The sequence below is a fragment of the Symphodus melops genome (assembly GCF_947650265.1).
Source record: "Symphodus melops genome assembly, chromosome: 2".
Lineage (NCBI taxonomy): Eukaryota > Metazoa > Chordata > Actinopteri > Labriformes > Labridae > Symphodus > Symphodus melops.
In genome coordinates this window covers 2,295,316-2,322,562 of record NC_136692.1, presented here as the reverse complement: position 1 = coordinate 2,322,562, position 27,247 = coordinate 2,295,316, and the positions used below count along the sequence as shown (strand labels likewise).

At 44.7% G+C, this 27,247-nt stretch overlaps 1 protein-coding gene across 1 annotated transcript; it reads left to right on the top strand.

Annotated features, from left to right (window-relative positions):
* The first annotated feature begins 352 nt into the window (after nt 1-352).
* On the top strand, nt 353-27,202 carry pik3r5 (phosphoinositide-3-kinase, regulatory subunit 5). The gene is made up of 19 exons (XM_079338101.1): nt 353-659; nt 10,609-10,724; nt 15,277-15,392; nt 15,507-15,575; nt 16,529-16,667; nt 17,573-17,642; nt 18,776-18,950; nt 19,397-19,565; nt 19,655-19,723; nt 19,881-20,761; nt 21,377-21,502; nt 21,608-21,739; nt 22,324-22,417; nt 22,698-22,774; nt 23,429-23,522; nt 24,347-24,429; nt 24,748-24,863; nt 25,793-25,951; nt 26,004-27,202. The coding sequence occupies exons 2-18, from the start codon at nt 10,625-10,627 to the stop codon at nt 25,941-25,943; spliced, it is 2,661 nt and encodes an 886-aa protein (XP_079194227.1). The 5' UTR covers nt 353-659; nt 10,609-10,624; the 3' UTR covers nt 25,944-25,951; nt 26,004-27,202.
* The last annotated feature ends 45 nt before the right edge of the window (nt 27,203-27,247 follow it).

The following is a 27,247-nucleotide window of genomic DNA, read 5'->3' as shown; positions in this document are numbered from 1 at the left end:
TCTCTCTCTCTCTCTCTCTCTCTCTCTCTCAGATATCGGACTCTATCCACTGTCCGAGAAAAATAATGAACAAAGCCACAACACCCAAACAAAGACACTCTTATTCTCACACGCTTGAAAATAGCATGAGAAAAAAAAACACACCACAAACAGATGACTTCCTCCAAAGGGGGCCAACATCCCTTTACAAATCCACATGCAACTTCTGAGACAACGTACGTATGTAGAAAACGCACACACACACACACACACGCACACACACAATGTCACCTCCCACCGTCACACACCAGCAGGCTGCCTCATTGTGCTCACATGCACCTCTGTCACACACACTTCCTGTTTGCGCTGTTTGTGAGCCGCAGTGTGCAGAAGTCAGTGACGGGGCTCCAGAGAGACACCAGCCCGCTGTTTGTGTGTCACTGCCCTGATCTCTCTCTCTCTCTCTCTCTCTCTCTCTCTCTGCCCACACACACACACACACACACACACACACACACACACGGGCCCAGGATGTGGGTTAACCTGTGAAAGCGTGTCGTTGTGTGTCGGGTGGATGAATGGCAGCTCCGCGCTGAGCTGGAGACACTTTGCTTTGGACTCACTGGATAAACTCGACATGAACGCCGACTCTGAAACGGATGCTGGACAGTGAAGAGCAGGTAAGACCACAGAGGCACCTCCAGCCTTTAGATCAATGATGCTACGTGCTAAATAAACTGTGACAGCTTGCTGTTACTTTACAGACTAAAATGAACAGCGATCCATTTTTATGACCTGGAAAAAAAAAAAGCAAACAAGGTCACCGGCAGAACGATCTGGCATGGGTCGCGCCTGTGCTGGGGAAGGGGGCTTCCAGAGCGCACAGTCGGTGTCAGACCAGAGAATATACAGATAGATAGATACTTTATTGATGCACTGAAGAACCAGCTTGTGTTCCTTTTCTTCACTAAATATTCACTGAGTGTGATTAGTCAACAGTCTGACTTTCTGAGTTTGCTGCAGGATACCTGACTGAGGCTGTGGTCCTCTGGGAGGGGGGGGGGGCGGGGGGGGGGGCGTCCCAAGTTTGAGTCCGACCTGTGATGAGTGTCATTCCCCTCTCTCTCTGTTTACATACCTGTCTCTACAAAGGAAGCATTAACTTTAATAATAATAAGAAAAGAAGGTCTGTCATCTGTTGGCTGAATTAACTTCGTCCAAAATTCTGTGCAGATGAAAGAAACCCGCCGTGACGCCTGTCGGTCATTCACGCGGCGCCTGAATGTGAGAGGACGCTGCAGTGTTTGAGCTCCTTTAGAGACATCGTGTTTTTACGTTGTTGTACGTTTGCAAGTTTCTCATCTTCATCGTATCAGAAAGAGACGGCTCAGCTGTGCTGATCCCATTCCCGCCGGCTGTCTCCAGCGTGTCAATAGGGGGCGCTAAAATTAACACAAAGACTCCCAAGACGTGTTTCACCTGGTCAAGTGTCTGATAAAGATGAATCGTATGCTTTTTTTTTTTTTTGACAACATTGTTCAGCTCTAAATGTTTTTCTGGTAGAAGCTGGTTCCGTCGTCTCGTTTCTTCTTCTTCTGCCGTGTTAAAGCGGTAGTCGCCGCCGGCCCCCCCCCCCCCTCCCGATGGGAAAAGTAGATTGAACTTTGCTGACAGTCGTCCTCTTTAAAAGCTTACAGCCCTCCGCTGTGACTTCACTTTGAGGACTTCTGCTTTTCACAGATGCTTCGTATGATTCATGCTTTTAATAAACGCTGAGGAAGTAGCGAGGCCGGACCACGTGCCAGCCGTGTCGAGGTTATCAGGCTTGTGTAGCTGATAGGAACACACACGTGTGGTCAGACGTCTGCGTCAGCACGTTCGACGGCACGTCGTGGTTCTATCAGGTCATGTTGCTCTGGTGTGTTCACTGACTGATGTCTGTTTGGTCTGATGCAGTTAAGTTCAACTTCCTAAAAAGATAAACGGCAGTTCGTCGCGTGTTTGGACTGGTTGTAAAAAAAAAAAAAAAAAAAAAAAACGGCAGCAAAGTGAGAACCAGAGGGGTTAAGAAGAAGTCGTGTGGACTGTCACTGAATCATGAGGTCAATGTGACGACACAGTCAGTTAGTGAGCTCTGAGGACTCCACCCTGCAGAAATACAAGCGAGCCAACGCCTGAACACAACATCCTCTTCACTGCATGAACCAATCAGCTGTCGGGTGACTTTGAATTCAGCTTTGAGGGAGAAAAAAGTGGAAACTCCAGCAGAGGTGGAAAGATTGTGAAAACATCCTCAAAGTCTCACTCCTCTCGATATGATGGCGCCCGAAGTGCTGTGGCGCTCCAAAGCGGGGAGGTCGAGGAGTTTGGCGTGTTCCTTGTGGAGTCACGTAGAGTGGCGTGAGAGCTGTGTGGCAGGCGGGGGGAAAGATGTAAATCATCAGTGGTGTATCTTTGAATCAGGGGGGGGGGGGGGTTGAGCCTTTCAACAGCATCATTTCAATCAGGAGAGACGAGTGATATTAAGAATGAATTTATTACAGTGACAGAGTGATTGACAGAATGAGATTTGACAGAATGAGATTTGACTGAATGTTTTGGCGCTTGGACTCTATGGGGTGGAAGATGCGATTTAGTAATGAAGTCCTGCTCGTCATTAGGATAGACCCCCCCCATGGAGTCCAGACCCTGGTGGTAGAGGACTGATGATTTGATGAGACCGAGTTGGAGAAGAATTGATGGGAGTCGACTCTTCTTCTGAAGATGGCGGTGATGGGGAGGTGGAGGGGCGCACGAAGCCAGCTTGAAAGAACTCGGGAAGAAAAAGGATCGTATTTAAAAGGAGAGCTGAACGATGATAGGCCGAAAACGAAGGAGGAACGCTGCGCCATTGGTTAGAGGAGGTCCGGTGACAGAACAGCTGATTAACCCACGGACGGCCCAAACTGACAGCTCGAGAATGACAGCGGAAATGAGATAGCGTGAAAAAAGGGTGACTGAGAAACCTGATTGTGGATCACTTAAAGTCTTCCTTACTGAACTTTCGCTAAGCTTCATATCACACATTTAAAAACCAGCGTGCTTTACAGGCACACAAACAGACACCTAAACTAGAACTAGTCAGGGACTCAAGTTATCAATAAAGGGTGAGAAACAACAAGCAAGAATAAACAGAGTAAGTGATAGACTCATAGGATAAGAGTCAGGGAGAATCATGAGACACGGACACATCATCAGGTTGAGTCATGGGGCGTTTCAGCCTTTCAACACGGGGAATATTTATTCTGAACTGAGATCAATATCAATAAGTACTTTAACTGAGCTGTGTTTTTTGTTTCTGATTCGCAGCATGAACTGTTTCAGTTAGCTCATGGCGCTCAGGCTTTTCACTGATGCTCTCTGTAGTTTCTGGTTGTAGCTTCAGGCTGTCAATCACTGCAGCTCTGATGTGGAGGGAAGATCAGATGTCACAAAGGATAACCGAGTACGAGCATCTGTTGAAACGTGGAGTACAACTATTCGACTGTCGACACCATTTACAAACGAAAAGCAGAAAATGCTACGTCTCCATGTTGATTTTTTATTTTTTATTTTTTACTGATGACCGCCTCGTCCCGCACTGCCACAGGAAAGGGTACGAGCTGTTCTTCGAAATCCTTTTTAATTGCACAATCTCTTTGAGCCCAGAAACCATCTCCTGTTGAGAAATAGAAACCGCCAGCGTAGGTTGTGTGGCACACGAGGAAACAGAAAAAAAAAAGAAAAGAAACGAGGACACAGATTGATGACGCTGATTGGAGGTGGCAGATATTTGACATTGTTGTTTACCGCTGATATCTGATGTGACGAGTGAAGGCTGTCACAGTTACACATCGAGCAGCATCCCCGTGCAGAGAGGTGTGTGTTGTTCACAACACGGCTTCCTGTTTGTCTCCTTACACCTCCTTGTATCACTTCAAATCTTTTATTTCATCTCTGCTCAACACACTTTGAGGTCAACAACCCCGTCTGTGCATCGCATGTACGCGTCTTTGCACACGCACAACCCACCTGTTTGTGACAAACACAAGCACAACAAACCCGAGCCGACGACTCCACCGCTGATATCTCAGCGCCTGGAATTTGCATCAGTGATAGTTTCAGTCTGTTTATCAGTGTTTATTGAGGAAGTAGAAGACCAAAGGAGCTTTCTGTCGTCTCGCAGGTGTAATCCTGAGGCGTAAGAGAGACAGCTTGTGCATCTCACCGTCCTAAAGTTTGAAGCTGCCGCCTCAGCTCTTTTTGGCTTTTCAAACACGTAGGTCCACTTTGCACCGGTCCCGCCTTGTGTATTCTCACCGGTCCCGCCTTGTGTATTCTCACCGGTCCCGCCTTGTGTATTCTCACCGGTAGCACTTGTTGAACTGAAAGGGAAGCACTTAGTTACAGGGGAGCTTTGGAGTCGGGCGGCTGTTGTTTCCTGAAGCCATCAGAGAGAGGTTCACATCCAGGGAAGAGAGAGAGAGAGAGAGAGGGGGGGGGGGTGAATATCAGACTCTATTAATCATGAAGGGTCAGTACTGTACACACACACACACACACACACACACACACACACACACACACACTCCAGCTCCACGGCTCTCCAGGTCTGTGGGAGTGCATCTGAGAGTCTGATCACACAACAACAATAGGCCGGCACCTGCTTCCTCAGCTGTGCAGGGAAGCCGTCTTCCTGAGAGGAAGCAGTTGGTAATGGGATCAGTGGGAGAGATGGGAAGTGGCCTGTGAGGAAGGTGGGAAGGGGAGGAAGAGGAGGACAGCATGGGAAGGTGGAGGTGCACGACTCACACTGCTCTGTAACACGAGTGGGAGACAGAGACGAAGTGCATGAGGACGGTTGGTCATTGTTGTTTACAGGATCTGTGCTTCTCTTTTTTTTCCTCAGTCAGCTGACATGGCTATTGTTGTTTTTCGTCGTTACGTAACGTTATTTATGAGCATATTTACTTCCTACATGTCAGTGGACCTGCTGTCAAGCTTATCTGTTAAGGAAGCATTTTGTCACGACTTTATGATTGTGGTTCTTCTATAGATCTAACGTGTGATGATCTCACACGTCTGTGTGTCAGTCCAGTGAAAGTCGAGTCCGCCTTTGTTTCTAACGCTTCTTCCACGGCGCTGCTTGTTATTGTCCGACTGGTGTGAGCTGCTGCTGCAACCCACAGAAAAGTGGAAGTGACCTTGTTGACTCGTAGAGACGTGATGAATACATCCTCTTATGAAACTCCACACACTCCTGTATTTGCAACACAGCTACAAACTCCACGTAAACAACTGTGATGACACTCTGGATTTTGGATTTCACCTGGAAAAACCCCCCAAAAAATCCCAATATTTGCACGTTGGATTATCACCATGTTCACGAGCAGTGTTAAGGTGCTAAGTTATTGAATCAGCTGTCATTTGATTTGGTGCTGCATGTTGATGCTTGTAATGTATGAAAAAACATCTTGATGTTCATCCAAATCAGAGACGGTAAAGGGGCGCTGGTGGCGCCGTGGTTGGTGTGCACGTCAACGTGTGCGGTCCAGGTTCAAATCCAAACCTGTGGCTCCTTCCCAACTCGATCCACTGTCCTGTCTCTCGCCCCAAAAAATAAATCTTCAAATCTGAGACGGTATAAAAAAAAAATGGACGTTGTCTCTGTGACGTCACACATTGATTACTGAAGGGGTCGCCATTTTGAAATGCTGTCTCAACCTAGATTTCAGTCAACCTAGAAATCCTGATCCCGCCCAAATCTTTGAGCGTCACAATCTGGAAATTTTATCCAGATGAGAGAAAAAAAAAAGATGTATTCCTTTTTGTCTTTTAATTTACTAATGTTTTCAACTTTAATAAAATCACTTTCACTTGCATAGTGCCCTCTTAAAAGTCTTCATTCCTTTTATTACCTTCGCATGTCTCCATTGATCCCCATCCTGGATGCAGGAGTCATCACGTCTCTGACTTATTAGTTCCTTCCACTCTCTCCGGGCTCTCGTCCAGCTCCATCTGACCCCTCACAATCACCGGAGCCCTTATAGCTCGAGTGTCCAACACGCTCTGTTGTATTCCCCCCCGCTCAGTGCAACTCGGAGCGCCGCCGAGATACAATACGTCTCTGGGGAGGAAGGAGCGCTGAAGAAAAAAATGGGATTGCACGGACGTGTAAGCGCCTGTGCCTGTTGGTATTGTTGTTGAATGGTAACTTCAGGAAAATGAGTGAAGTGGTGGTGGTGGGGGGGTAATTGAGTTTCATTCCTCTGGCCTCCTGACCTCAGGTTTGCATGGACTTCTGGGTATTTCAGTTTAACGAATGACCCAGTTAGCTGACTTTCTGGTGTTGTCTTATTTACAGCAGCTGATAAAAATGGTGATGATCGTGGTTGATCTATGAAGTTGCTGTGAAGATTATTAGAATTCTTTTTTATTGCTGTAATTATATTTAGTTTTTCTCTAATCGCACGTTAATGTTGTAAATGCAGTTTTAACAAGCAGCACTGCAGGTGGTAATCTTGTAGTGCAACATTACGGGAGACCGCTGCCTTTAACAATCCACCGAAGAAGAAGAAGAAGTGGAAGAGCGGCATTCGTTGCCACGGTAACGGCCTGCTCATTGAAACACTGATTACATGAAAGCCATTATTCCGTTTTGTCGGCTGTTGTTAGATTGTCTCACACAATCATGAGCGATCAGCTGTGCCTTACACACACACGCGTTTGACGATAACAACACTTAGCTGAATGCTAGCTCAGTAGCATACGTTAGCTAAACTGTCGCAAATCCTTAGCAGGTTATGATTGCCGACGAAAGCGCTGTAGCTTTCAGAAGTCTGTCCCTCCCCGTCAGGTTGACCAGCAAACATCATGAAGCATCTCGTAGACATTTATAATCTCAGCTCATAGAAAGAAGGTCGTTGGCAACAGCAATACGCCACAATTCCCGCTCACCATTCACTTTGTATTGGACGCAACGCAATAATGGGACACGAGAAAGCGGATGGACAAAAAAGTTCAACTTCTGTGAAAAATACTGAAATGAGTGCGATGCAAGATTCGCATCCTGTCTTTTGATTTGATATTCTCCCAAATTATTATTATTATTTTTTTACCTTCGTATTGTATGCTCCTTTTTTAGTCTTCTGATAACAGACACACATATTTCATAAAGTTAGTTAAACCGTATTTGTTTGTCATGGAGGGTTTATAGGTCGCCAGTGAGTCATCCTTTAACACATGTTGTTGTTTTGACAGGGTTCATTAATTTCTAGCTTTCATCTGTAATGGGGAATTTGTCGCGCTCACTGGGGAATTTTTGAGAAGATGTAATCAGACAAAAAGCGTTTTTTGATGTCATCGCTCATTTTAGTTCTTGCGCTGACATTTCCCTTTTTTTAGGAATTGAACACGAACCTGATGAAGTGTGTGTGTGTGTGTGTGTGTGTGTGAGTACGTTTAGCTACAGGATTATTACACTTAGCATGTTACCGACGCCGAGACTCAGCTACATGTGTCACGAACATAATCTGCTGAGCTGCTCGAGTTCTAAAAAAAGTCATCTTTAAAAAGCTTTTCCTCTTTTTCACGATAGGGAAGTATTTATTCAGTGTTTACCAGTATCCACGGTCGAGCATGTAAACCATTTCTCCTGAAAAAACAAAAACAATCTAATGTTAGGAAAGAGAAGAAGCTTTAAAAAAGACCTGAAGTTGCCACAGTATCACTTCTCCTGTGTGCACACATTTAAATAAACATGAAGTCAAAATCCCCCAGAATAAGAAAAAACGATGATAAAATCAACATTTCATTTCTGACATGTTGCTTTACTCAACTCAACTCAACTTTATTTATAAAGCACTTTAAACAGCTGTGACAAAGTGCTGTACATACATGAAGAGCACAAAGCTTTAATCTGATTGGCTGCTTTTCTTTTGTTGTTTCATTCGATTTCTTTTTTTTTTTATTGCTCTAAACTCTTTTACATTTTCTTTCTTCTTATTTTTTAATCTTTTTTAATCATTATCTCGTTGAGTTGCTGTTGACTTTTTTATTTGGTATATTATTTAAGTTCTTTAATGCTCTTCACTCTTTTTTAATGCTCCAATTTCATAGCTGTTTTTACTATTTATTTATTTTTTATTGCTTGAACTTCTTTTGTATTCCTTTTATCTCTTTTTGTTTGCTTTCATTTTTTCACGTCATTCGATAAGATTCTTGTTTTTCTTTCATTTCCTAATTTTCTTTTATCTCTTTGAACCTCCTGTCTCTATTTATTGTTTATATTTTTGCATGCGACAACTTTTTTTTCAGTTATATCTTATACATGTATTTTTCAATTTCACTAAAATAAAAGCAAATTAAGAGTTCTTTTTAACTGTATTATTTTTCTTTTCCTAATTAGCTTTTATCTCTTTTCATGACATTTTCTTTTACTGTCTCATTTTTATTTCTTTTGACTTTTCATTTATTTTCATGACTCCACATATCTTTGCTTCTCTTGGTCTCTTCACATGTTTCTGTTGATTTTATTGCTTGTTATTGCTTCTCGTGTTTACTTCTGCTTGTATGTCGAAGCGCTTTGTTCGACCTTGTTTCCAAAGTTGCTATTTGAACATTGAATTTGACTCACTTTGTTTAATCCTTGAGGGGAGATTCTGGTTCTGTGATTGAGAGACATGCTTCTCACACAAACAGGACCTTTGGACATGCTTAAGTGGAGAGATGTCTGAGTGGGGCTGCTACACAGGGAGCAGGTGGGTGTTTGGTGTCTGTTCAAGGGTACCTCAGAAGTGTTCAGGAAGTCCCCTGTATAAATGCAGTCATTGCTTTTGTCTCATGTCCTTCAAAAAAAACCCACCTGTGCTGAATCGAGGGGGATTTATGGCTGGAGTTTGAGTAGTGGTCTTGGTTGACTTCTTTTGTGTCTTTTGTTTTGAAGCAGCTTTTAAAATGTGTCATGAAACACCTGTCACGCTTTACTAATGCGTCTGCAGGCTCTTCTCAGTCGAGATGGGACGTCCCCTGTAGTCTGTTATGAGCGTGTCCCCTCCACGAGGCGTGTTTATTACAGAACTGAAACGTCCTGCCACACCTGGGGTTTGTCTTCAGATTGCTGCATGAAAAACAGCCAAATGCACTGATATGTGAAAGTTAAAAAAAAGTAAAGTTCAGCACATTCGGGATGAGTCAGTGATGAAGGTGTGATGCTCCAATTTATGTTGTTGTTGTCGTACTGAAATTAAACGGCAAGTAAAGTATTGTTCCTTAAGTCTTCGAGGACTCACTGAGCTGTTTTCAATCCTTAATCACGTCTTTGAAATTTAATTATTTCGCATTTGAAAATAAAAATTGTTAGGCTTTTATTTTGAAATTGCTGATAGTGCTTGACTTGCTGTTAGAAATCAACTCAGAGCTTGAAATAACGTCAGGACTTTCTGGTAGACTGAAGGTTATGAAGTTTACTAACCATGTAAACTCATTAAGGATCATAGGAAAGTTAAATGTGTGATGTCATCAGGAGGACATGAATTTGAGCTCGTCAGCTGAGCCGTCTGAGAGTTTGTTAAAGTGAAACAAGACGTTCAAAGATCCATCAGCGTCCTTCTTTTCCACCACTGTGACGACAGGAAGACACTGAGGAGAGTTATCAACGGTGCGCCTTAAGGGACAAAAGAGTCTGCGATAAATCATGATGATAAAAAACAATTAACTTCTGATTTGCTCTTTAATGCTGACAGCCCCAATAATTGATAAAGCTAGACGGAGTCATTATAAGAACGTCAGATTTGGATTCTTTGAGCTGAAGAAAATAGATTTCCAACTTTTGATTTTTTTTTCCACAAGACGCAACATGACATGTGAGCGATCAGAGGTGCCAGGAATCATCAGCAAAACAATCAAAAGTCTACGCTGTGCCTGTGCAGGATTATGTATAAGCAGGGAATAAGAGGGGACCCAAAACAGAGCCTTGGGGAACCCCACAGGACCGAGAATCAAAAGAGGAAGACGCGTCTCCAAACACAACACAGACCTGTGTGAGAGATGAAGCAGGCCGGTGCCACACCTCTGTGTACTGTAAACAGCTGTGTAAGACTTTATGGTCCACTGCTCGGCGTGTCGAGGCTGAGCTGAGGTCAGGGAGAGTTTACATTCTGACTTAGTTTGTGAAATCATCTGAAAGTCGTTACTGACGTAAAGCACAGTTTTGTTGTTTTGAGTGCATGCAGATTTTATTTGTAACACTGAACATAATCCTAATTTCCTAATCTGGTTTTTAGCTTTTCTCAAAACAATCCTCAAATGCTGTGTTCTGACGTATGAGTTGTCATAGCAACAAAACAGCAACACTGTTTGTGTTTCCCTTCCACCTAAAAAAAGGTCCCTGTATGCTGTTTGCATCCTCGGAGGTGGTTTTTCATAATAAGCGCTCCAGCTAGCAACATGCAAAACAGAACTGATAACACACATGAAAAGAGAGGGGACATGTTTGTGTGTCTCTGCATTTAAATGTGATGTGAACATACAAGCGTTTCCGTGGAACACGTGAATGGGGAACACATAGACAGCTGTTCTTTAATATCGGCTCTGTGTTTCGTCCCTCTGCAGATCCTGAGCAGTGAAGATGCAGCACACGTCGTGCACAGAGGACAGGATCCAGCACGCTCTGGACCGATGTCTGGACGGGCTGAGGCAGAGTCCCACAGCTGCACAACACTGGAACGGTAAGACTCGGGGAGTTATGGGAGGGACTTTTTTTTTTTTTTTTTAAATGAATTCGATTTCTGCACAGCTGCTGGGAGGATGATTCACTCACGATCAAATCCTGATGTACATTTTCAGGTTCAGTATTTGACAAATCTGACGCCAAGCAGAAATCCTCGGCTCACAGCCCTCAGACAAAAAAAAAATCTCAGTAAATTCAAACATTTCATACATGTATTTTTTTTTTTTTCAAGGGTTTTTAAATGCTGCACACTTTGACACCACTTCCAGGCTTGGCCTCAGATTGACAAACATCTCTGTCTCCTCCAATGAGGCATGTGCTTGAGTGACACTGTCACTCACTTAAACATGATGCGAGAGCTTTTCTGTTTAATTCTTGCGCAACAATTTCTCTATTTAAAAAAAAGGCTACAGGTGGGTTCATGTCTGTCTTCACAACGAGCTAACCATGGCAGACGTTGCACTTCAAAAACAACCTTTCTACATTCAGTTATTTATCACACTGTATCATTGTGTTGCTGTGTTTATACGTTTTACTCTCACATGACACTCGTGCATCCTAAGGACCTGTAAGCTGTCTAAAAGTGCCCGAGTGAGCTCGAGGTGCAACCTCTGGGGTTGAAAAATAAAGCTGAGTAGGAGTGCAAAAACACGCAGTTCCTCAGGTGTCCACTTGAGGCAGGCTGCAGAAGAAGACAAGAAACAGGACCTCTGTTTTTTACAGAGGAAATAAACCTGTTTACAACCTGGTATGAAAATGAGTTTGGTTCTACTAGCTTATCTCTTTATTGGTTTGTGTAAAGAGGTGTTCACATATTTACATAATGACCCTCATGTCCTCATAAAGAGGTATTCATGGAGGCTGTACGACTCTGCACGTCCGCCCTGTCTCCATGACAACAGTCTGTTGACAACGGCCGCTGTTTGTCCGACATCACTCCATTAATTTTTATATTTGGGATCGTTTTTTTTTTTTTTGTTTGTTTGTTGTTGTTGTTGTTTTTTATCAGATCAGATCAGACACAAAATGTGAAAGAGGAACAAAAGACACGATCCGCCTGCAGCTGAACTACAGGGAATATTACACATTTGGAAAAGAGCGGCGGTGACGTCAACAGCGCCTTTCTGAAAAGTTGAAAGATTTTCAACTTGAGCGCTTGGAAAATGACGGAGAGCCTGCTGTTTTACTTCCTGCTGCAAAGACTGTCCACTCATTAATAACAACTGAAAAAAAAAAGGACGAGGTGGACACGGGGCCCTCGGCGGCGTGCTAATCCAACTGTTGACTCCTTTCCTCTGAAGCAGCAGCTAGCATCCAGCAAGCATGCTGCACAACAGACACACACCAGCTCCTATAATTATTGCTGAAACTGATGTTTGAAATGACGCAACACATGTGGTCAGACTTTCTCGTTGAGAGCAGCGCAACTTCTCAGTAGTCAGAAACTTCGTGTATATATTTAGATGTGGTACAGTCTTCGTGCTGTTTGAGGACACACTCGTCTCTGGGCAGACGTGCAGAGCAGAGAGGGTGGCATTGAAAACAAACAAAGATGCACAAAGACTTTGTCAGTAGTTAAAATGTCAAAACCCGGGTCTTTAGAAATGTCTGAATGAAGGGTATGACCTGGACTGTGGGTGGCAGCCTGTGCACGCTGAGTGAGGATGAGACCAGCGTAAAGATAGAGGAACTCCAACCCCCGCAACATCTGTCCAAAGAAAGACAGATCGGATGCGTACCAGCTGTGCTGCAGGTGGGCACTCTGTCCTAAAAAGCAAGTTAGCAATTAGTTGCAGATGTGTAGGTGGTTATAAGTTCATGCTACTTCTAGTGCTGGGTGTTTCACGATATGATGCACATCGGGATGTACATTGATTTTGCATGAAGGCCACGTGCGACACAGAATTCACTCTGACAGCTGGTCTTTATGGTTGAGAAGAACAACAGAGGAGTTGTAATGATACAACTTCAGTTCAGGTCCTCAGAGATCCTCGGAAAACATTTTAATCCCAGAGCTGAGGCTGCGCTGCATCATCGGCATGTTGTCTTTAAAAACATGTCATCACCAGCTCTGCAGTCGTCTCCGTTCTGTAACATCGATACAGGAATTTACAAGGAGCACGTGACGATATCTTGCTGTATTGATTTTACGTCCTCCCTATCTTTACAGTATTCTAATATCCGTGTGGTGTTGGAAGAATTCAACACAAGCTCACATCACTGGATGGATGTCCGTCAGCTGGTGGTGGAGATACTCGTGCTCACGCTAACTAGCAGTAATGAAAGGCAGCCGAGGATCAAAGTGCAGCGCGGGATGATGATTCAGTCAAACGAAATTGATAACGACACCAATTGTCGTTTAAGACGACACGACGGTAGCAGATGTGACCTCAACTGGTCTTGATTTAGCGTTTTGTGGCGTGCAGCTGGTCTTCCCACTGCAGACCAGCAGAATCTGATCGTACCGCATGGCTGTCTCCTCTGGTTGTTTTTTTAATATCCTCTGTTTGTGCACAGTTAAATATTTGTTCTTTTCAGTATTTGATGTGCAGGAGTTAAATTTGAAAATAATCAAAGGCCCGCCTCGTGTTTTTACGTGTGGTCATTTTATAACAGACCCAGGAAATGAAATGAAAACAGTTGAAGCATGTCGAGCTTGTTGTTGGTGACACTGTATTGTGAGCTCATTGACGGATGTGTTACTGGGTGCTGCAGGAAGCTGTGTGAGTGTACAGCTGGGAGGAAGTGGTGGCAGAGATGCACCGCAGCGTCTTCGAGGGAGGTATCGTGCAGCGGGGGCTTCTGTGGTGCAGAGTGTCAAAACAGGTCTGATGATCCAATCAGCATCAGCGTCCTTCGAATAAACCAAGATGGTTTTTAAGCCTGAGGTTTTCTTGTCTTCTCAGAGAGGATTTTAACGTTACAGCTTGTTTGAGGGACTTTTAGCTTGTGTTGATATTGTCGACTCCTGTGGACAAAGACTTTTCTCTGAAGCTGGAGTCCTGCTGGCTGTGTTGTCAGAGCTGTGTTTACATGGACGCCACGGCCGGCTCCTCCCCTTGTGTATAAAAGCTGTTTGAGTCAAGAAGAAGAAGAACATACTCACTGATTATTTGGATGAAGAGTTTTTAGCTTATTCTGTGTCAGTTTACATGAAGCTACGAGCTAACTAAAGAGCGCTAACATTTGCATGCTAACACAACAATGCAGGACACACAGATGACTGCAGCTAACTAAAGAGCGCTAACATTAGCATGCTAATACAACAATGCAGGACACACAGATGACTGCAGCTACCAGCTAACTAAAGAGTGCTAACATTAGCATGCTAACACAACAACGCAGGACACACAGATGACTGCAGCTACCAGCTAACTAAAGAGTGCTAACATTAGCATGCTAACACAACAATGCAGGACACACAGATGACTGCAGCTACCAGCTAACTAAAGAGCGCTAACATTTGCATGCTAACACAACAACGCAGGACACACAGATGACTGCAGCTACCAGCTAACTAAAGAGCACTAACATTTGCATGCTAACACAACAACGCAGGACACACAGATGACTGCAGCTACCAGCTAACTAAAGAGTGCTAACATTAGCATGCTAACACATCAATGCAGGACACAGGTGACTGCAGATGCAAATGACAGTTCTGTCTGCTGCTTGCTCTTGATAATGCTTCATCACGGTGCGTGAAGGTGGAGAGGGGTTGGAGGTGTATCTCTGGAGGAGGATTCAGACTAACGGAGCAGTTTGTTTTGGTTTAGTGACGGCGCTTAAGGGGCGACATCTACTGGATCATAAAGTCGCTCATTCGTCCTTTGAAAGCATCGCTCGTCGAGATTGTTATCTGTGGAAAGTGTAAAGAAAAGGCTTGAAAGACTTTTCTGCTTTTTAAGGTCACAGAGAGACATCAGCATGAATCTCAGTTTATTTCCTTACCAAGTAAAAACTCCCTTCAGTACAATCCCTTATCACGTTTTTGTCTCTTCTCTTGAAAACAGCTAAACCTCTGACCTTTGCATCAGACTTTTGGAGATGGCAGATAACACTCCTAGATGTTCGAGAGCGAGAAAGAGAGAGAGAGAGTTTCTTGGAAAACACTTTAACATGAGCAGCTGCCGGCGTGTTACTTCCTGCGTACCTGAGCTCCTCAGAGATTCACCCCCGAGCCGTTTAAATATCGAGGAACCAAACAGAGAGCGAGGCGCTCGTGAGGAGTCAGAAATGCCTCTCTCGCTTGTTTTTCTGAGCGTGATCGAACGTCAGACTTCGGGTGGATTGTTGTTGTTTTTTTTCTACTTTCACACTGCAAACCTCAACTCTGAAAGTCACATGTTGTATCTCTACGTGTTAATGTGGCCTTGGGATTATTCTCCTGTCACCATGCAGGGAGGGCGCCACACTGAACTTAGCTTCTCTGCTCTCATAAAGATTTGGTTCTGATATAAAACACCACTTCTCTATTCTTATGTGTGTGTGTGTGTGTGTGTGTAATGTGCTTCACAGTAACGTGGATCTCCATGTGCTCTGTTTTTCAGTGCTGATGTGCTCGGCCGGTCAGTCCATGAACCGCTGGAGCCTGGAGGAGATGGTGAAGAGGGACCCCGAGAACTTCCTCATCCTCTTACAGCAGATCATCAGGAAGACCAAAGAGGTGAGAGCGAGCGAGAGCAGGATGTGACACAGCGGCCTCGATTACCTGGAGCTTACCCTAATCGTTCTCTGTGCGTGTGTGTGTGTGTGTGTGTGTGTGTGTGTGTGTGTTCAGGCCCAGGAGCAGTGTCAGTATGAGCTGGTGGCTCCCCTTGCGATCATGTTCTCCTCCACGCTGCTGCAGGTAAAAAAAAAAAAAAAAATCCAAAATATTTTCATGACACTATGAGCAAACTGTCCTCAAACACTGAAGATAAAACGACTGAAACGATTGGTTCTGGTCGGGAGCCCGTAACGCTTTTAGCTCCAAACCGGGTCCAGGAAGCCATCTTTTATTTTGAGTAAAGTTTGAGTATTTAGTGTAGAAATTACAGCATAGATTTGTTTGCATAATTAAACACATAAAGTCGTTTCTCTCTGCTCACAGACTCTCGTCTCGTGTCTGTCATCATCATCATCATCATCATCATCAGGACAAACGTTCACCACATTTACTCTTCATTCAAAACTCCCAAACTGAACTGTGTTGTGTTTCTGTGTTCACGCCGGCCGCTCGTCTCGTCTCCGCTCGTAAAAACGCAATGCATGATGGTATATATTGCTTGGATAGTGACCGCACTACTTTTCAAAAATGCATCATGGGATACATTGAGTGGACTGTATAGGGAATGACCATGCTCACTTAACGTGTTCACTACAGTATATATAGTGCACTGTGTAGTGAACAGGGAGCGGTTTGTGACACAGCCACTGACTCTCCCTTTAACATCACTCTCATAATGTTTAGATCAGAATCAATTTATAGAGCAGTAATTGATATTTCAGTTAATACAGTGTCAGTTTAACAGACAAACATAGTATATCAACTACTCGAAGAAATGCTGTTTATTTGCTCTGTCAGATGTTTTGTACTGTCTGAGGTCAAAACTGTATCATTTTTTTTTTATTAAATTGGTTTTATTGATTGGAAAATATCAAACTTTTGGGTGGAGCTTTCTCTGTAAGGTGATGTTGCTGGGTCCTGAAGCTCTCCTGTAGAGAATCACAAGTTTAAGTTTTATTTGCCATATAGAAAACTCATATTGCACGCTCCATAGACGAGAATAAAAACATGTCCTCTGTGTGCTTTGGCTGCAGACGCCGTACTGTCCTCCGGACACGGAGCTCCTGCAGGAAGCTGTGGATGTGTTTCGCTGCTTCCTCACCTGGCCGGAGCCGTACAGCAGCGTGTGCAGAAACCTCCTGCACACTCTGCACCTGGAGATCAAGGCTCCAGGTATACACACTGCTGCTGTCCCCTTCAAAACTCTGTGATCCAGCACCCCCTTGTGGCACGACAGAGAAAAGTGATTGTGTTTACATGTTGAACACCAGCATCAGTAAGAGCGGCGACAGTCAGACGCCGAGGCCTCCAGCTGAACTCTGCGTTTCTTCTAATTACGATGAGATTGTCTGAAAGGGGATGAAGCTTCAGTGTTTTTATAAACGAGATAGAGAAGTTGTGGACGCCTGCTCTGAAATGTACAGGAAGTGGTCATTAAATAAACAATAGGCTGTGTGAGACGTTTAAATCTATTGTGACGCTTTTGTGTTTTAGAATCTCACACAAAGCTGATGTTAAAACTACTATATGGAGGTTTACACGGCGTGTAGCTACAGACACAGGAGGATCAGAGTGGATCATTATTATTTACACTGAAGAGGAGGAGGACATGTGACCTTTAAGATCTGCTCTTGCTGACCCATAATTAAAACATCCAAACGCATCGTGACAGGACGAAAGAGAAACATTAAAATATAACATTTTGAAATCACTGAAATTATTATAAAAAGAGTGAAAAGTGCAGAGTGAAATATTAAAATCTTTATTAAAGGCAGCTGTGAACAGGTGAGTCTTTAGCGACCTGAGCGGTCTGGATGGTTCATCGTTAATCAGGAGGTCCCGCCCCTGACAGACTGGCAGCCGGTCTAAAGACCTCAGACCTGGACTGATGTGATCCATGTTCTTGGATTCGGTGAGGATTTACAGATAAGAAGGAGCGACTTTGTCCCCCGATCCTTTAAGGAACTTAAACAGTGTCCTCTTGTGTGCCGCTCCTCCTCACACCGAGACAACGATCTTCTGTTCTTGATGAGCACTGAGGGTTAAAACACTCAACACACTCTTTATCTTCCTCACAGGGATTTCCTTTCAGAGGCTGGTGAGAGAGGAACAGGGACTCATCTCCTCCAGCCAGTCGTCCAAAACCATGTGAGTCCACATTTATCCAAAAAGGGAACTTTTAACACACGTAAAAAAAAGACACAGAATACTCCAGGAGCTGGACATTTGAATCAAAGACCTTCAGCCTATCACTGCTCATAATCGACTGACTGTATTTATAAAGGTGGAGGGACCAAAGAAAGACTAACACAGGTGGTAAAAAGATGGGCCAGGTTAGGGGAGGTTTGTATGCTAGGTAGTTGTAAGTACTTGTTTTAAAAAGCAGCATGTGCACTCATCTATTTTCAGTCCGGTTCAAATGTTGCAATTCACCTTCTGCTTTTTTTTTTTTTTTTTTAAATCGCCTCTTTATTTCCGTCTGAGGTTCTCAGAAATTTAGATCTGACTCACTTTGAAAAACAGACACGCATCACACAGGTCCATGAATTGGCCGGCAGGTTGATGTGGGGGGGGGGGGAAAGTCCCTTCACCCCCGCTCACCACCAAACCCAACTTATCACCACCATTGCTGTGGCATCCTGTTGCATCCTGCCCGTGTTTCATCATTTCCTTTATTCTAATGAAAACGTCTTTATCTCCTCTCTAATGTTTGTTTTTTATGACCAATGTTGGCACCAAAGGATTTAATATCACAAGGACTTAAACTGGTGACCGGTGAATACATTTTATTTGTAAAGTTCAAGGGAATTTCTCTTCAAACACAATGGAAATTAAAACCATTAAATCCGGTTCAGAAATCACGTTCACTTTTCCTTTATAAAAAACCTTAAAATGGATTTTCTTTTTAACCCTTTGACGCCTGAATTTGTTTCCAAGTATTAAAAAAATGTTTTGAATGTGTTTCTGCTTTCAAGTAGATGCTAAATTAAGTTGAGAAAGTTAATTTGAAAAAGCACATAAATAGATATTATATAAAAATAGCACATTAAACGGATGTTGTTCTGTCTCCGACTGGTCCAATGACAATCTAATGTTTGCTAAAGGTTCCTCGGTTTGTACTGAAAGTGCATCAACCGGCAGTGGAGGGATACGGACGATATTTTTGCTGCATTTGGAGCCGAAGTGGTTTGATGCAAATTAGCGACAACAGGCGTCGAGGGGTTAAAGTTATTATATTTCTGTGGTTGTTCGCACTGACGCCCTCCGTGTGCTTCCTGCAGGACGGTGCTGCTGATGAACCCGGGCGAGGTGCCCGCCGACTTTCTCTCCGTGGCTGAGCAGCTCAGCAGCGTCCGGCACTCGGAGAAGGAGACCTACATCACCCTGATCAAACACGCCTACCAGTCCACCCTGGGCACCAAGTACCCCCTCCACAGTGTCCACCGAGCCCTGCAGGTGTGTGAGTCCAAAGACCAGCAGGGCCTGTGCCTAGTCTGTGCGCTGTCCGTTCGCTGTCGCTCCTGTTCCCACGTCACGCTCTGCTCCGCTCTGTTTTAAATACTCACCTGTAGTCCATTCTCGATGGAGCCCAGAACAGAACCGATCGACCCGGACGCCGGGAAGTCCGACAAGGAAGCACGATATACAGACTGCTGTTTAACATTAAAAGTTATTAATTCCAGTGTGAGTTTGTAGTTCTCCTTGGATGTGTGGACAGCTGCAGAGACCGACCTATTTCAGACAGGAAGTAGGAGGAAGTTGCGAGTTATACAGTAAAATGTTTGTCAATTTACTTTTAAGATTAGAATTTGCAAAGTTGCCAAGAAGACAAATCTCCGGGTGTGTCGAGCACACAGCGTTTCGTTTCATAAAACACTTTTTTCCATGAATGCTTCTTGCAGGAGCAAAGCGTGAACGAACTGGGCGGGATCTTCTCCGTGGTGAGTGACCTGTTAGAGACGGCCGCCGCCATGAGCGACCCTCAGAAGGGCCGAAGTCACGTCATCGTGGGACTGGAGCAACTGAGGGAGAGGATGGGAATCCCAGCGTCCAACGGGAGGAAGTCTGACGGTGAGAGGACGACTTTCAGGAGCCACGTCGGGTTTTTCTGTTGCCGGGGAACGTTGCTCTAATAGGCTCCGTTTGATTTTTCCTTTCAGGAATGCTGCAGACTCTCCCGCTGCCGACAGCCAAGTGTTACATGTTCCACTGGGAAAATGATAATTTTGGTAAGAGGCTTAATCGGGACAGGAGTGTCAGTCATGACTCGGAGCTGTAATAATTGTGTGAAAATGTTGCACATTTAAAGGACGTTTAAAGTGTTTGTCCGGATTAATTGATAAATATAACTGAGTGTCATCTGCATACAATATCAATTTTCAACAGATGTTCTCGACACTCTTTTGGAGAATGACCCCGACGACCTGTCCTCCAACGGGCACGCTGAGGAGGAAGAGGAGGTAGACAGTGATGACGAGGAGGAGGAGGAGGAGGAGGATGATGTGATCGGGATCGGTTTAAGAGAAGAGGACGAACACGACAAAGAAGAGGAGGCGCATGACGTAGAACTGCCGTTGATGTCCGCCCACCGTGCCTCCACCTTCTCCACCATCTCCTCCATGTCCACCGCCTCCAAAGACTCCATGTTCTCCACCTTGTCCACAACCTCGGGCTCCTACACTCCGTCGCTCTTCTCTGTGACGTCCGGAGTGGACAGTGACTTCTTTGACGACTTCGACGAGTCTCCCGTCTCTGAAAAATGTTCGCCAAAGTCCTCCAGCAGAGCTTCGGCCAGGCTCAGCCAGCACCTTTACCGGCTCTTCGTCAAACCCAAACCCTCCCGGTCGCTGATCCGCGCCAAAAGTTTAGGAAACACGGAATCAAAGGACCTTTTCTTGGTGCGGGACAGGCGCTCAAACTCGCTCCCGCAGCAGGTGAAGTTACGAAGTCCCGAGCCGCTGCCTCCGAATCAGACTCTCAGACACGTCTGTTTTCGGAGGAGGCCGATTCTCAGCAGCGACGAGGACATCAAGAACACGACGCTGAGGGTGGTGGTGTTCGGCGCCGATCACGTGGTGGGGAAGGTCGCCCGGGCCTACAACAGCCTGAGGAGGAAGGAGAGCGAATGTCCCCGTCTCAAACGGGCCTTCAAGCTTCGCTTCTACTTTGTGCCGGTGAAGAGGGACTGTGCAGCAGGGCCGGGGAGTCTGAGGCCTCCGAGTCCTGCCGTCCACTCTGGAAGCCCGAGAAGATCAAGCCTGACTAATGTAAGCAGACGTTTGGTGACTCGCTAAATTTAGAGTTCGGAAGCCGGGATTTTAAAGATGGCTGCAGGGAAAGAGTTCATGCACTGAGGCTTTCTTTCTTTTGTTCTTTTTCTTTCTTTCTTTCTTTTTCTTTCTTTTTCTTTCTTTCTTTCTTTCTTTCTTTTTCTTTCTTTCTTTCTTTTTCTTTCTTTTTCTTTCTTTCTTTCTTTTTTTCTGTCTGTCTTTCTTTCTTTTTCTTTCTTTCTTTCTTTCTTTCTTTCTTTCTTTTTCTTTCTTTTTCTTTCTTTTTCTTTCTTTCTTTTTCTTTCTTTCTTTCTTTTTTTCTGTCTTTCTTTCTTTTTCTTTCTTTCTTTTTCTTTCTTTTTCTCTCTTTCTTTCTTTCTTTCTTTCTTTCTTTTTCTTTCTTTCTTTCTTTCTTTCTTTCTTTCTTTCTTTCTTTCTTTCTGTCCTGCCGTCCACTCTGGAAGCCCGAGAAGATCAAGCCTGACTAATGTACGCAGACGTTTGGTGACGTTGCTAAATTTAGAGTTCGGAAGCCAGGATTTTAAAGATGGCTGCAGGGAAAGAGTTCATGCACATGTATGAGAATTTAATTGTTGCTCTTTAATGAAGCAGGAGTTGCCGCATTCGAGCGCAGGGGACAGCACCAATGACATCGCCAACCTCCTGGGTATGCTGGACCCCTGGTACGAGAGAAACACCCTGAGTCTGCTAAACCTGCCCGCCAGCGTTGTCTGCCAGGTACAGCTGGGATCACACGCACAGACAACGCTTTTGTTTTGGACCGTACCGACGTTGAACGTTGTCTTTTAACAAGCGCATGAATGTTTCTGTGTGTCTTCACAGCAAACCTCCAAGACGGAGTCGGAGTCGTACGATAGTTCGTACGAGCAGCGTTTGCCCATCCTGTCCGACTTGGTCCTGTACTACTGCCGCAACGCAACCAGGCCGGCTCTGATCCAGCTGTATCAAGCTGACGTAAGAAACGAAACACACTCTTGTACACAGAGTGAGAAAATCCTACATTCATGTCTGTCTTCCTTGAGCTGCGGTTTTTATGGGATTTATTCAACAAACTGCTGGTATGAATGAGCGAGCAGTGCTTAATCCTCCCTTCTTATTCATGACTCCTTTTTTTCTGTCTTTTTTCTTTCTTTCTTTCTTTCTTTCTTTCTTTCTTTCTTTCTTTCTTTCTTTCTTTCTCTCTCCCCCCAAAATGTCTTTCAAGGGGTTTCAATCAAGGGGTCTCAGACCATCTAGACCCCCTGTATTTCGCACCATGGCAGACAGATTGTTTTAAATTTTGGAGGATCCAAACCTTATACTTACAAGAAAAAGATATAAATCTGTTAGCCTATTAAAGGCCATTTCAGTTATGTGTTTGCAAAAAGCTAACAAACTCAGATGTATAAACCGGTCCCTCTATGAGAACTTGTGCCGCCTCTACAGAATAATTCAGCAGCCACCTCTGGTCTGGTGTCCAGAGACTTTAATGCTAACTTTAATGAAAGCCTGATTTCATCGAGCTCTTAGTAAGAACTAAAGTTTGATGTGTGTTGCAGTTGACGTTAGCCGGCGGAGAGAAGAGGACCGAGGTGTTCGTCCACTCGCTGGAGCTGGGTCACACTGCAGGGACACGAGCCATCAAGGCCATGGGTGAGTGTGACACACACACACACACACACACACACACACACACACACACATAAACACAGAACCTAGCAACCCCGCCACACACACTCAAGCTTGTTCCCTGTTCCATTACATGCATCATGGTCAGTGTGTTTGAGGTCGAGTCTGGACCAATTCATGGAAGAGGAACATCTGTTTCCATAAAACCATTCAGTCTACTTCTACTTTTTGTGGTTCCGTGCGTCATCACGTTTGTTGCACTTCTGATTTGTAATTGTTTGTGTGTTTATCTCTCTTTGCATAGGTGCTGCCAGTAAGCGCTTTGGCATCGACGGAGACCGAGAAGCAGTGCCCCTCATGTTAGAGGTGGTGTACAACAGGGTAAGATCGTGCACCGAGGCGACAGTCCTCCACGCGGCGTCCTGATCCGTTCTCTTTCTGTTGTCCCATCTGTCCATCCGTCCTCGCCTTGTTGGCCTTTTAGAAGACAGTGCAAGTTCTTCCTGTTTACTCTGACTCGCCTAGTTTCTGTAATGATCACTTCTCCTTCCGTAAGAAATGACACATCCTTCTTTTAACCACCTCTGCAAAACAGCAGCGAGCATGTGAGCAGGCAGAGCCACGACTTTAGTCTGTGTGGTCTCTGTGCTACGACGATTAGCCGTCTGAAGGGGGGGGGGGACTTCTTAGGCCCAATCACCAGCGGGGTCTCTACTTATTAAACTCAGAAAAGAACATATTTTATTCAATATAAGATTATAAAATGCAGTCTCTATATTATAAAAAAATTATTAAAAAAAAACAAAGATTTACTAAATTTTTTAGATTTGAGCTGAAGTCAAAATATGTGAACTGCCAGGTGCTGGTGGGCTACTGAGACCGTAGACCGTGCGATTCCTCCCTGATCTCCTGTCTCTACGAAAAAGGGCAGAAAAATAAACATTGTGGGCGCACAAATGGGGTTAGCAAATAAGGCTAATGATGTTGAGATTTAATGATGTCATAATCTCATTGTCCCTCCTCCCTTCTGTGCAGGTGGTCATCAGTGGGCGGAGCCAGTGGAAAAAAGACACCAAAGTCTGCACTTCAGTTCACTTAACTAAAGCGTGCAAGAACCCAGAGGAGCTAGGTACACCACGTGTTTTATTACCTGACTGATTGATGTGTTTCGTTGAAGACTTGAGTCTTTTATTCATCGTAAAGCGACTCTGAGGAGTTTTGATCTGCTCGGGAAAATGGCTGAAATGAACATTGATGCCTTAATGTGACCAATCAGCATAGAGATGCACGACAGTCTGTGTCCGAATGTCTGAACCCGCTGCTGCAGGGTCGTCGTAAGTCAATGCTCCGCCCCCGGACTGTGTCGTCCCTGCAACCACAGCCGTCCTCATCCGTGCACGGCCTGGTCCGACCGCCACCTCAGCAGCGAAGACGTGTGGACAACCTGCATGTTATCCCACGTGCTGTTTTATAAAGAGTCCACAGATAACACTCGTTATGAAGTGGCGCTACACAAATAGAGATTAACTGATTGATTGAAAATATACAGACTCAAAACCGGCACCGAATGAACAAAACAACATTTATTTACGTTTCCCTCTTTACGCCCGTGTAATGAAGCTGCTCAGGCTCCAGACTCAGACCCAGACGGGCAGGTTGTAAAACCATGGCACTGACGGAAAGCATGTTGAGTGTGCGGTTACAGTACACTTTTGCCCACAGCAAAGATTCTTGATGATTGCACGTTTGGCTGCTTACAGAAAGCACAAGTACAGGACGAGATCAGTGAAGAGCTGAGTGATGCCACTTCATCCAAAAAACAAAAAAACAAAAAAAACGCCACAAAGCCAAAGTTCCTCACAGAGACTGTATGTTCTACTGCTTCAGTTCAAAACATCTCCTGACGTATGCGCATCAGGAGTGTGTGTTCATGACTTGTCCGTCTCTCGTCAGACTCAAAGATGGAGTACCTGCTGCTGACGATGACTGAAGTCCTGAAGAGACAGAGCGGAAAAAGCAAGAAGAGCTACAATCAGGTGAGTTACACCTATCCTGGTGGTTTGTGGTTACCAAGACGTGTTGCAGCAGCACGCCCACACGCCATAAAATCTCAGTGACATACATTCACGATGTGGGACGGAGACATCTGCTGAACCTCATCAGCTGAACCTGAGAACGTCTTTACAAACAGCTAAATAGGACGAAAAGCCACAACAAAGGAAAGACTCTCATGTTTATGCTCGGAGACGGGTTTTTTGCAGCTCAATCTTTCGATTTTGATCGAACATCGTCGCACACTCCAACTCCAACAGCTTCAAACACAAATGCATGAAACTCTTTCTTCTGCTCTGCAGCAGCTGAGTGTGACAGAGGTGAAGGTGGACAAGGTGCAGATCAGCGGCGCCGGAGACACAACCTTCGCGGTTTGTTTGGACCAGGATGAAAAGAAGATACTGCAGAGTGTCACCAGGTGTGCAGACAAAATCACACACACACACACACACACACACACACACACACACTTTAGTAATAATTCTGAGGACTGACCAAGCTGCAACCTCTGAGTTTGAAAAAAATGAAGCCGATGCAGAAGTCCTGCAGTTCTTCAAGTGTCCACTAGAGGCTGGCTGCAGAAGCACAGGAAGTCACTGGCTGCAGAAGCACAGGAAGTCACATACACACCCATTCAAAAAAAAAAAAATCCTGTTTTTACAGCAGACATGAACATGTTTACAGCCTGGATATGGATCAGAGTTACTCACAATAAGGTGTGTAGCTGACATGATGGACAGGCGGGCGCAGGTTTAGGTTCGTCAGGAGGCTTTAAACCCGCCCAGCTCCAGCTCTCAGCCTGACGCTAGGCTGAGTTAGCGACCGCCATCGATGGGACGTCACTGAGGCTGTCATTTACTGCAGCATGATTTAGCCCATTAGCATAGATTATATATAAACATGGACAACACGCCTCAACCTTCCAGTGTTGTACAAAGATGCCAAAACACCCGTTTGATTGGCGCTGAAATATTGCAGCTAAAGTCTGCACAGCCGTGTTTTTCTTAGATTTATTTTTGGTCTTTTTACGCCTTTATTTTCGAAACAGGACCGTGGATAGAGTCAGATATCGGGGAGGCAGCCCTTTGTGATGTCATAAAGGGAATATCTCCCTTAATCATCATGGAGGGGAGGGGGGTGTAGACAGATTGGGGACACGTACAGTATCAGCGTTAGAAAAACATGGAGAAGTGTGTTAAGATATTATCACAGTTGTTTATTTCGTCGCCTTCATCCTCTTCACAACCCACTTCCTGTCATACATCCACAGACTCATTCACAGCCTCCACTCTGAGTTGTGCCGTATCTAACCCCATGCATCCCCTCCTCCTCCTCCCCCCCGCACAGGTGTGACATATCGGTGTGCTATAAACCCGACAGCTCCAGTGACTGGAAGCTAAGAGAATCCCTGAGATCGGCTCAAATCCAGCCTCTGAACCCCACCTTCTGCTCCCTCCTCTGCCTGCCCATCGTCACCTTCAGCGGGGCTCTTCCCTGAAAACGGCCGGCCGCACCACCAGCGTGTGATTCTTCAAATCTGTGGGAGACAGGCACGGCCTCCAGGGGGCAGTGTTCAGGCTCACATGAAAGGACCTCAGATACAAATAATGAGTGGAGGAACACGCGTGTGAAGCGATCAGTCATCAGGGTTGTTAACTTCAGGGAACTACTCAAGTTTCAATCCACAGGTTTCAGTTCCTCTTTTGTGACCAGCATGCCCATACAGCCACGTGTGAACGTGATCGGGTCAAACTGGGTGAATCTTCAACACAGGATCTCACCGCACAGAGTGCAACCAAACTTGAACATGAGTGAGTCTAGCCTGGAGTCAAAGGCTGAACCATATCAGCCCTCATTTCAGGATGAGCAATGAGCTGTGGGACTCACAGCTAAAACTGGACACTTTATAGACACTTTTCAGCAGCCAATCACAGGGCTGACGTAGAGACAGTCACACCGACGGACAATTCAGAGTCAGCAGGTGACCTAACGACGACGTGTTTGGACTGTGGGAAGAAGCCACGCCATGCACAGAACTCCACACAGAGAGGCTCCTGTCAGACAGGGGTTCAAACCAGCAACGTCCTCGCTGTGAGGAAACAGCGCTAACCACTGCACCGCCCTGTTTAAATATGATGCCTGTAAAATACAATAGTGTGCTAAAATGGAGGTTGCACTCTTCTTTTTTTAATGTCTTCTGTGCTTCTTGTGATTACATTTCTCCTAAGGAGTTACAATGAGGTTGTTCTAAATGTGGCCAGCAGGGGGCGCTGTCGATCTTTTGACTTCTGTTGAAGTATTTTGCATTGAGATTGTTTTAAGTGCAGCAAAGTCTCACTTTTCACGAAGATTGTGGGAGCACTTTGCTCTTTAACCTTTAAAGATGAAAAATGTACATTTGAGATTTTGGTGCTGAAAATAAGTTTATGTGCATGTTATTCTTTATGATAAAGTAACTGATTCATTGCACTTTGCATGGACATATTTAATGAAAACAATCTACTGATGTGTCCATGTCAGGGGAATCACATCATGTTGGCACTGCACAGAATGTTTTTGTGTTTGTTTGTTTGTGTTTGTATTTGAAGCACTTGAACATCAGTGTAAAGGAATTATTCAAGGTACTTTTATTCTCAGATAAATGGCTTGCATCACTGCCCTCTTCTGACATGGTTGTTACTGTTGTAAATGTGTTATAAATCATGTGTATCATCAAATGTAGATATATCTCCAGTTCTTTAAAAACATAAAACACGTCTTCGCTTCCTTTGGTTTCTTGATTTAAGTTACAAATCAATCAAT